The sequence below is a fragment of the Anabrus simplex genome, chromosome 8 (genome assembly GCF_040414725.1).
Source record: "Anabrus simplex isolate iqAnaSimp1 chromosome 8, ASM4041472v1, whole genome shotgun sequence".
Classification (NCBI taxonomy): domain Eukaryota; kingdom Metazoa; phylum Arthropoda; class Insecta; order Orthoptera; family Tettigoniidae; genus Anabrus; species Anabrus simplex.
The window spans coordinates 101,723,333-101,735,572 of record NC_090272.1 but is presented as its reverse complement, the minus strand read 5'-3'; the positions used below and the strand labels follow the sequence as shown (position 1 = coordinate 101,735,572).

General features: G+C 40.1%; 1 protein-coding gene across 1 annotated transcript in view; it reads right to left on the bottom strand.

Annotated features, from left to right (window-relative positions):
- Positions 1–4,954, bottom strand: part of LOC136879316 (ras-GEF domain-containing family member 1B) — a 447,741-nt gene extending 442,787 nt beyond the window's left edge. Inside the window, exon 1 of the mRNA XM_068229058.1 lies at positions 4,880–4,954. Within this exon, the coding sequence (XP_068085159.1) occupies positions 4,880–4,954 (75 nt within the window). The remainder of the gene's footprint in view (positions 1–4,879) is intronic.
- Positions 4,955–12,240: the final 7,286 nt, after the last annotated feature.

Here is a 12,240-nt window from a genome sequence, read left to right as displayed (position 1 = left end):
ATTGGAATCACAGCAACGGCACCTCCAATTCTACACGCAATTCGAATCAAACGGGCATGAGAATACTGTCATCGTACAGGAAGATCCATGGCAGCTCGCTGTAATAAGGGAACTGCTAGCGATAAACAGACTGATTAAGACATGGTAAACTTAAGGGTAATTACCGTTCTGTCGTTAAAATAATATTTACGTAGGCTACACGAACATAACAATCCATTGCTACAGTAGTAAATAGAAATCTGTATAAGGAAAATATCGCTTGCAACGAACTTTGAAGAACGATCAATTTAGACACCACAAAATTGCAAGCTTGTCGTTGTTAAACAGTCTATCTACAGTATGACAAAATGTGTGATTCTCAAAGAGAATCCGCCAGTTTCTTCTTTTCTGCTAATAGAAGGTTATATTAATAGCATTCATATTTATATACGTATTGATGACCAATACATCGTCCTAGATAACAGCTTTGCTTCTATTATAAATTATACACAATTAAAAAGAATTTTAATATTTTCATAAATTATACATGTTAGTAAAATTCTGTGCGTCTGTAGAGAGCGAATTCTGTCCATGTTGGCAAAATTACATTCTTGGGTATAAACTGTTTTATGTATATTTAATGTATAACTATCTGTATATTCATACAGCGAATAGGGCCTATACAAGGTTATTCTACGTCATCATCAGCTAACTGCTCCTAGACCTCCACCTACATTTCAGGAATTAATCAATACTAATTTCATTGGTATTGGCTTTACGTTCCACTAACTACTCTTTTACGGTTTTCGTACATGCCCAGGTGGCAGGATTTAGTCCAGCAGGAGTTGTTTTACATGTCAGTAAATCTACCGACACTAGTCTGACGTACTTGAGCACCTTTAAATACCACAGTACCGAGCCAGGAGCGAACCTGCGAAGTTGAGGTCAGAAGGCCAGCACCTCAACCGTCTGAGCTACTCATACCAGCTCAGGAATGAATTATAACAATTCATGCCCTTGAAGGGCATTGGCCTACCAAGCGACCGCTGCTCAGCCCGAAGACCAACGGATTACGAGGTGTCGTGTGGTCAGCACGACGAATCCTCTCGGCCGTTATTCTTGGCTTTCGAGACCGGGGCCGCTATCTCACCGTCAGATAGCTCCTCAATTCTAATCACGTAGGCTGAATGGACCTCGAACAATAAATAAATAAATAAATAAATAAATAAATAAATAAATAAATAAATAAATAAATAAATAAATAAATAAATAAATAAATAAATAAATTCGGGAGACGAGCTTTGAAACACACCGCCCTGAGAATGGTTTTCTGTGGATTCCCATTCTTATTTTCTAAAAAATGCCGGGACAGTTCCTATTCACAGCCCACAACCGATTCCTTACGCATTTTTACACAATTTTATTCATAATTATTCATTTCATCTCAATGAACTCCTCAGCTGAGTTTGGCGTCAGGAAGGGAAAGCGTCCTCAAAAACATGCCATATAATTTCACCTCACCTCATGTCTGATCCTGTATGAATAAACGGGACAACTTGCATATATTTGTGATCACCGGTACTTTCGGAAAATCTATAGCGAATAGGTCTAAGGTTCATATTTTATATCTAATCCTGTAACATGCCGCGAGGTTGGACCTTCCTGTAATATATGATCCAGTACTAATTCATTATAAATGTAATGGTTATCCAACACCTAACCCTGTGCGGCTTGGATTTCATTTAACTAAATTATATGGCATCAACGTGAAAGCAATTACGTTTCATTAGTCTGGTACAAAACCGAGTTAATTAAAACTGTTCTAGACAACAGTTACACCCCTGTGGTTTTATCATTATCAACACCTATTTAGTACAATGTAACTCTAGGCTTTAATGCAGTCTGCATAACTGAAGAAATTAATTTAGTTGCGGTGATCAGCATATTTTATGCATTGGAGAGAGTAGTGAATGTCGAAAGAAAAACAAACATTATTATTATTATTATTATTATTATTATTATTATTATTATTATTATTATTATTATTTCATTTCCTTTTCTATTTAGAAACCTTTGACAAGTTTGTAACATGTAATAAAATATAAATAATGTCAGTCTTACGTCCCACTAACCACTTTTTGGCGAATTTTGGAGACGCCGAGGTGCCAAAATTTTGTACTGCAGGAATTGTTTTTCGTGCCAGTAAATCTACCGACACGAGGCTGGCATATTTGAACACCTTCAAATACCATCGGAGTGAGCCAGGATCGAACCTGTCACGTTAGGATCAGAAGTCCAGCGCCCCAACCGCCTGAGCCACTCGGCCCGGCGTTGGTAGAATGAAAGGACACGTTAAGAAATCAGAATATGAGAAATGTCTGCTACATATAATAAATTACTATCATACTTTTAACTAAGAAGAAGAATGCAAATTCAAAAAAAAAGCTCAGTTTCAGAATTCATTACAGTATTTATAAGTTTTTTTTGAACTAATATAGTAACTTTTTTATTTTGATAGTTAGACATGGAACTCCACATAAGACAAACCCTTAAAATAAATATTACCGCGCGAGTAGACCGTGCGGCCAAGGGCACGCGGCTGTGATCTTGCATTCAGTAGATAGAGGGTTCGAATCCCACTGTCGGCCTCCCTGAAGATGATTTTCCGTGGTTTTCCATTTTCACAGCAGGCAAATATTGGGACTGAACATTAAGGCCACGTCCGCTTCCTTCCAACTCCTAGGCCTTTCCTATCCCATCGTCGCCATAAGACCTATCTGTGTAGGTGCGACGTAAAGCAACTAGCAAAAAAGAGTTTACAATTCATAAAGCTTCACTCTTTCCCTTTGAAGTATTTTTCCTATAATATGTACACAGTGCATTCATTAATGAAAAGAACATGTTCCGCAACTGCAATGATTTCTACATGTGTCAATAGAAAGTTTGCCAGGCATTTCTTGTCTGTAATATTTATTATATCTTGCTTTTTATGATGAACAAACACTATTTGTTAATGACACGTTGCTCTTTCAATTCACTCCACACTTAAACTTTAGTTTCATAAGATTTCTTCTTTTTAGAAATACTCATCAAATCAAACTAGTCATAGTAATAATAATCTATGTCCTCAGCTACAGTTTGAGACATTTTAATTTAACGCCATCTGGCTGTCTTCTTGTCAGTTTTGACGTTCTGTTTTACTTTAAGCCTACTAGATGGCAGAGTAAGCCGAATCTCTCTTGGGCGTTTATAGCTGAGTTTTAATTAATTTTGTCGGGTAAACACCAAATATGTCACCAGAGATACACATCTGACTACCTCTGCCGGGTCTAAACCAGCTATCATGGGATCTGGAGACCGATACTCTACCACTGATCCACGGAGGTAGCTACTAGTCATAGTAAGATTTAGTGACATTATTTTCACGAATAAATAGTTTTTCTGCAAATGCCTCCATGTCACAGACTGCAATCTCTTCAAAATTATCCAATCCATAATCTGGAGAGGCTTGGGAAATGGCGTACACCATTCTTCAATAAATTCACAGCTTGTGAAATAGAAATCTATTGCATAGTTTCACAGCTTTTGAACTGTTATATATCCTTCATTTTCTTGTACTTGCAACTAGGTCTTTTAAACGGAATGTACTTCTGCAATCCACAGTTCATGTTCATTTGGAGAAAAGTCGTGACACCAAGATATTTTTCCAATAAACAGAACAGACGAGACGAATGGAAACCCTGAACAAGCATATTTCATGCACATATATTCGAGAATACATAGCGAAACCATATAAAGGGATTTATTATATTGCATAAAATTACAGAACACTATGCCTGGTCATTAACAGCGGGAGCTCGACCTATCTCCCATGCACAAGTGGCAACATGGATCGATAGAGCGTTTTGAATGTTCCAGCTTGTATCCCAATAGTGTTACAGATGACATTCACGAGTTTCCCCAGAGTTAGTGCATCTAGAACTGCATGCGAGTACAAGACACGTTTTAGATGTCGTCAAAAGTACAAATCAAGTGTCCTGAAATATGGAGACAGGACCAATCCATCAACTGAAGGTGCATGTTCATGAATACGATTACACACATGAAGGTTTGATGATGAGAACTGCACAGTGATTAGGCTTGGAACAGATTATTACTTTCAAAATATTCCCGGACTTGAAGGTTGCGTGAGGCAAAGAATACATTGAAAACTTTACAAAGAAAATTAGTTTAAAGTACAGTAAAAGTTCATTATCTCTGTCTGGCAAATACAAGAGGTGTCTGAGGATGAGAGGTCTGACCAGAGGTGTCTGACTAGAGTATGCTCTCATGACGACCTTCCTTCAGCTATTGGCAAAGCACTATGTGTTGCTGAGTGCTAGAAGGATATGATTTAATCATTTTAATAGATGCGAAGATCTGTAGCCCTGATATTTCGTATAGAAGAGCAAACAGTTGAATGCAGATAAAAGAAATCAGAAATGAAGAACCTTGCGTCAGCAGATTACGCAGCAACTGTAGGGAAGAATTCTGCTCGTGCAAATCATGTACGTGTGTCCATTAATGAGGTGATATACACCATTACAAGGCGCCTTAAACCAACGTCCACCGATTAACTTACACCCTCTGGTTGGAACAGCATTAACTGCAATAAAAAGACAGCTCGTATGAAAGACACATCTGACCCCTGACATCCCCTCTTCTGACACCAAATGGCAACCAAATATCCTTAGGTCAAGGAGCAAGAAAATTATGTTTCCTGTAAATACGACCACTGATTGTTTCGACAATTAGAACTATAGGATAAGAAACACATCCACTGATGAAACAGAGGGGAACTTGCTGCCAATTGTGTACCAGTGTATCGAAGTGTAAATCGAACCTTGTTAAGTGGCACTACCTCTGCCAATGCGGGCTGGTCCAAGACGAAGAACATCTTCTGGTCTTTGGGAATCTGACTAGAGTATGCTCTCATGACGACCTTCTTTCAGCCAATGGCAAAGCACTATGTGTTGCTGAGTGCTAGAAGGATATGGTTTAATCATTTTCCTAGATACAGAATTGAATGTACAACCTGTAGCAATAAAGTTCGGTTAATGAAGTCAGAACGGTCGATCCAGCAACACTGGCGACACATAACGTTTGACCTGCGTAGCAGCAGGTTTCGACCACCTGCTCTCAACGTTGTTCAGTTGAGCATCGTGCGTGTGCCGTGTAAGACCTGTTTGACACAGTGCGTGTTTAGTTCATTGGTTCTGAACTGCGAACAGGAACATGAACGACCAAAAGATCAATGTACAGTTTTGTGTTAAGCTTGGCAAGACACCGAAAGAAACGCATGCGATGCTGGTACGCGTTTATGAAGATCAAGCACTGTTCTTGAAGTGTGCGTACGAGTGCTTCGCCCGTTTGCGAGGAGGCCGGGAAACTGTTTCTGACAACCCCTGTAGCGGAAAACCGTTGACCGCCTTCAGTGACGAAAACATTGAGAAGGTGAGGATATCAATCACGAACGATCGGCGATTAACTGTGCGCATGATAGCGGATGAACTAAGATTAACCGTGAATCCGTGCGACAAATCGTTACCCATAAGTTAGGGAAGAGGAAAACGTGTTCTCGTCTTGTGCCACATCACTTGACTGACGATCAGAAGCAGGCACGTTTAGAGAGGTTTCACAGGATTTTGTCTCAGGTATGACCCTGAAACGAAACGGCAAAGCATGGGATGGCGTTCTCCGGGATCCCCTCGTTGGAAAAAGGTCAGAGCCGATAAGTCACGCATCAAACTCGCTTTGAAAGGAAAGAGATTTGACGATATTCCTGACATCCAAGGAAACGTGACGAGGCTCTTGTACACCATCCCAAAGGAAGCCTTCTTGCAAAGTTTCCAGGACATGTATCGCCAATCTCAGCAGTGCATAGTTACGGGAGGGGTCTATTTCGAAGGACAGTAAGGTCACTGTCGTGCATTGATCATATATGTTGATAGTACAGGAACTTTTCACCGAACTTTATTGTCACAGGTTGTCTTGCGTCGAGATGAAATCGCTTGACATTTTTCTTCGTCATGGATATCTGAGAGCAATAATTATTGTAATAATAGTCCGGCTCCATGGCTAAATGGTTAGCGTGCTGGTCTTTGGTCACAGGGGACCCGGGTTAGATTCCCGGCATTAAAAGCCATACGCAATATCATTTTCATTGTAATAATGGGACATCATCCCTCTAATGGCACTGCCTGACCTTCGAAACTTCAGTATCTTCGCAACGAACAATCCCACGATATCCAACAAGGCAGAATTGGTGATCAAAGACAAGTAAATCACTATATTGATCACATTCCGGCAGGTAATTCTTCCAGTCGATTGGCTATTGTAGCATTCAACCAAACCTCCATTACCGTATCTCCACCATAGATGGTCTAGGCATCACTGAAGAGGCGTACTAGGGAAATGAGGAGTGAGGTAGTTTCCCGTTGCTTTCCTCACCGAGCCAGACGTTGCTATTACATACCAGTCTGCCAAGCCCACTGAAATGCATGCACCAACCAATCCTATGAGCAACAGTGTCACACCGTTCATATCAGGGACTGGCTTCATAGGAATGGCATTAATAGAGTCGCTCATACCTCAGTCACTTTCATATTGTCAAAGCCAATGATAAGACAGAGACAGATCAATGAAAGTAACAAAATTGCTCTAGCCTATACCAAAAGATATAATGTACTGCAAACACTAGGTCCCGCCAGCAAAGGCACTTTCAATAATTAACCGTTTCAAAATGGCCCCATATTTGTTCTAGAATATATAGCACAGTTTCATACCTAGGACTTCAAAAATATTTAAAATGTGTATTGAAAACTACAATATAATTATAATGTTTAATATAGTAATAGGCAAATAAACTAACATGCTGATTAGGCCTATTTAAAATTCATCTATCAAAATAATTCGGGTTACAATAGACAGCCTCCTCAGTTTCTAGCGTCCCGTAACTAGGGGAAAAGAGAATTTTATTCTATTCCATGCAATATCAGAAGTATTAAACTCGAAGATTACTCACTACTCCACATCCAGAGCGAAGCTCTGACTCTGACTTGAAGATCAGGGAACGGCTGTCAGCACTGTCAGATGATGTGAATGACGGAACTTGCTGGTCTTCTATAGGTTGAACTAGATAGAAATAAAGGGAGAAACCTCTACAATTTCAATGTTTATGTTTTAATGACGAATATAAATTTTATATCAAACTTATCCATAACTGGTCTCATCTAACTTTTAGTTTCAGCTAATCACCAAGCAATATATCCCCTCCGGGTGTAATTATTTCTGCCTCGCTTGTATCGCATGCATGGTAACGATCTTCATCGTAATTAATATAGTTCAACAGCTGCTATCGTTAAAGATGATATAACATACGTTTTTGACGTGACAACGTCTATAAAATTAGACAATATACATTAGAACGCCAGTGTAACGCAAAAAAGTGTGCTCGCATTCGAGGTTATAACTCTGGAACTGAAGATCCGATCCGAACGTTTAAGGAACCGTTTGATCGGTAATGAGGAACGTTAGAAAAAATATGACCCTGGTTAGATCCCTGTAAAGCATGAGGGGATAGGAATGGGTTTAAATCAAGCGAAATACTGAGCAATTGTTAACTCTAAACTCAAAAGATACTCGAAATACTGAGCAATTGTTAACTCTAAACTCAAAAGATACGAAGGGGGTTAGATAGGCCTATCTTAAGATACAGAATTTCATGTCTTATATTTGCATAAAGAATGGTGCTGTGTGCTACCCATATCAGATCACTCCTGTCAGATTAATTAACAAATTAATGTCCTCCTACCGTCTGAATCACTGTTTCAATTGCAATGAAAATGTATACAAATGGATAATATTGCGCTCACTTCACAAAATACAGTGGTAAAAATCCTGAAAAGAAACCTCTCTCACGGTTATGAACATTATAGGTTAAACGAACAATCTTCAGCGCTGCGATATTAGGGTTCGATCCCAAGAACTCCTGAGCGCAAGCTTACAGCTACACGACCCGTACTGCGCAAATAATAATAATAATAATAATAATAATAATAATAATAATAATAATAATAATAATAATAATAACTAGCGGATTAATAATTATAAGACAAATACAATTTATTAAATGCAAATTCTCCACCATTCGATCTCGGGAGACGTCGGAACGTCGGAGTTGTTCTCCAATAAAGGGATCTTATACATTTCATAAAAGGCATGGCTGTCATCCTCTCATACCGAAACCAGCACGTTTTTATGTTTTATATCATTTTACAGTATGCTTTACGTCGCACCGACACAGACAGGTCTTATGGCGATGATGGGATAGGGAAGAGTTAGGGGCGGAAGGATGATAATAATAATAATAATAATAATAATAATAATAATAATAATAATAATAAATTTTCGTCCCACTAACTACTTTTACGAATTTTGGACACGCCGAGGTGCCGGAATTGTGTCCCGTAGGAGTTCTTTTATGTGCCAGTAAATCTACCGACACGTGGCTGACATATATGAGCACCTTCAAATACAGCCAGATTCAGCCAGGATCGAATCTGCCAAGATGAGGTCAGAAGGCCAACGCCTCAACCGTCTGAGCCACTCAGCCCGGCAGGAGGTAAACCATCTTCAGTGTTGTTCACAGTGGGGTTCGAACCCATTTTATCCCGAATGCAAAACCACAACGTTAAAGAGGGTTATCACATTACCTTCGCCCGACAGACGGAGGAAATGTACGCTGTACTAGCATTAAAATGAATACTTCTTTTTACAACTAATGTGGGTCAGGTCTTCAAGAATATCCTGGTGGATCAACATAAAATTTAGCTGATACCTTTGCTTTACTTTGACGTCCTTTCTGGGATCCAATATCTGCTGGTCTGTGATATAGGCAATAGGCAATATAGGGTTGACTGCTGTAGCCCGGTCTACTCTGATACAGCACTTCCGTTATTCTGCTGGCCTATACGACAGAACCAGCCGTCACGGTGCCCGATGTTCAACACTGCGTGCAGTATTACCAATGTCAGAAGATCAATATCAAAGCGAATAGGGGCCTGTAGACGCGTAGTAATCTTAACTCCCATTCTCTTCTTGTTTCTCAGGGCCACAGAGTGATACAGCAGTATTACATTACTAAAACGCAGATCACTAAATCCTATGCAAAGAAGTATGGAGAGGTATTTAACCCTTCTTCCCGAGCATTTTGTTTGTATATTTCTAATTGTGTTTTAATGGGAGACAGCAAAGTAGCAATCATGCCACACCAAGATAAATAGATTTCCCAGCCACTGAAACATCCATATATGCTCAGAGTTTTATTTGATTTTTATTTGTTTGCGAAGGATTCGTATTTTTAAACTCTGAAGTCTTTTAAAATGACACGGAACTTCAAGAAGTTACATTCGCGTGAAAGACAGAAATCGAACCCAGATCATTTTAGCAAGAAACAATAAATCTAAGCCGTGGAATAAAGATACTGATTATTATTATTAGTAGCAGCAGCAGCAGCAGCAGCAGCAGCAGTAGTAGTAGTAGTAGTAGTAGTAGTAGTAGTGGTAGTAGTAAAAGTATTTCATGTGGCTATTACTAGCCTGGTGAAGCCCTTGTAAAGCAGGCCCTCCGATGAGAATGGGCGGCGTCTGCCGTGTGTGTAGAAACTTATTAAGGTAGAAGGTAGTGTTGTGTGTGGTGTGAGTTGCAGGGATGTTGGAGACAGCACGAACACAGCGTCCTCTAGTCAGGCGAATTAATTTTACAATTCAAATACCAAGACCTGACAGGAAACTGAAGCCGGGATCCGGATGACCAAAGGCCAAAATGCTGACTACTCGCACACAGAGCCGGAAAATGGAGAATGGTTACAAGTAATAACGAATTCCCCCATACCTTTTACGAAAATCAAACACTTTCTCTTCCGTATCATTTTACAGCCAGTGGGTAACACAGTAAAACCTACACACACGAACATTAGTAAGGTACCATTTCCATTGCGCACAGTAGAAAGAATCCTACCAGGCGAGTTGTCCGTGCGGTGAGGGCCGCGCAACTGTGAGCTTGTATCCGGGAGATAGTGGGTTTGAACTCGACTGTCGGCAGCCCTAAAGATAGTTATCCGTGGTTACTCATTTTCACACCAGGCAAATGCTGGGGGTGTACCTTAATTAAGGCCGCGGGCGCTTCCTTTCCACTCCTAGGCCTTTTCAATCAATCAATCAATCAATCAATCAATCAATCAATACTGATCTGCATTTAGGGCAGTCGCCCAGGTGGAAGATTCCCTATCTGATGTTTTCCTAGCCTTTTCTTAAATGATTTCAAAGAAATTGGAAATTTATTGAACATCTCCCTTGGTAAGTTATTTCAATCCCTAACTCTCCTTCCAATAAATGAATATTTGCCCCAATTTGTCATCTAGAATTCCAAATTTATCTTCATATTGTGATCTTTCCTACTTTTAAAGACGCCATTCAAACTTATTCGTCTACTAATGTCATTCCACGCCACCTCTCCACTGAAAGCTCGGAACATACCACTTAGTCGAGTAGCTGATCTTCTTTCTCCCAATTTATTCCCAGCCCAAACTTTGCAACATTTTTGTAACGCTACTCTTGTATCGGAAATCATCAGAACAAATCGAGCTGCTTTTCTTTTGATTTTTTCCAGCTCTTGAATCCTGGGACCCTGGCGAGGGTCCCATACACTGGAACCATACTTAAGTTGGGGGTCTTACCAGAGACTTATATGTCATCTCCTTTACATCTTTACTACAACCCTTAAACACCCTCAAACATGTGCAAATATCTGTACCCTTTATTTACAATCTCATTTATGTGATTACCCCAATTAAGATCTTTCCTTATATTAACACCTAGATACTTACAATGATCCCCAAACGGAATTTTCACACCATCAACGCAGTAATTAAAACTGAGAGGACTTTTCCTATTTGTGAAACACACAACCTGACATTTAACCGCGTTTATCATCATATCATTACCTGCTGTCCATCTCACAACATTATCGAGGTCATGTTGCAGTTGCTCACAATCTTGTAACTTATTTATACAGAATAACATTATCCGCAAAAAGCCTTACCTCTGATTCCACTTCTTTACTCATATCATTTATATATATTAGAATGAAGGTCGAATAATACTGCCTTGAGGAATTCCCCTCTCAATTATTACAGGGTCAGATAAAGCTTCGCCTACTCGAATTCTCTGAGATCTATTTTCCAGCAACCCATTCAGTCATTCTTTTTTCTAGTCCAATTGCACTCATATTTGCCAGTAATCTCACATGATCCGCCCTATCAAATGCTTTAGACAGGTCAATCGCAATACATCCCGTCGTCGCTATAAGAGCTATCTGTGTCGATAAGCGAGTAAGAAAGAATCCTGCATGACCGAAGACTTATAGGCTAAATGCAATAGTCTATATAGGCTTTATAGGCAAACCACCAAACGTTTTTGTGAAGCAGTATTGTATACTTCATCCGAATAAGAAACATCAGGCGGAGTCTGTTTTTGTTCTGTATTTCCTATGTCAAATCTGTCCCTTCAGGTTATTCCTTTGTTTACTATAGAATCGTACTGTCATCACCACAGTCAGTCATTTACTATAAGGGACGATCAAAAAGTTTCCGTTCGACGGCCGTACAGTCCTGAGTCGTGATGCCAATCAGGAAAAATCGCCGTGAGCATAGAGGCACTCATTTCACCAACGCACCAGGTTGAAGAACCCTGTGTGGTAAACACCGTGTCCTGCTGCGTGAAGAAGTCCGTAACTGCCTGCTGCACATCCTCGTCCGAAAGGAAGCGTCGACCCTTCAATGCATTTTAAGGGTATCGAAGGCGTGATAATCACATTGGGAGAGATCAGGACTAATAGCCTTAATCGCCTCATCCACTGCCCGTATCTTGTTGTCAGTAATGGATCAGGCTGGCCTCCCAGATCGACCGGCGTCTTGTGTCCAAATGCGACCCGCATGAAACTTGATGCACCATTCCACAACGTTGGTTTTCGACAGACATGCTGCCCCTTCCACATTCTTAATCCTCCGATGGGGATCCATCGGTGTGTTTCTCCTTCGGCAGCCAAGAAGTGAATAACAGCAAGTTTGCAATGTTTGGAAGAATTTGATAATACCATCGCCATAGTTCACGTGGCCGCATTTAACGCACTAATCCCTTTGTCTACGTGTCCGTGCTTATA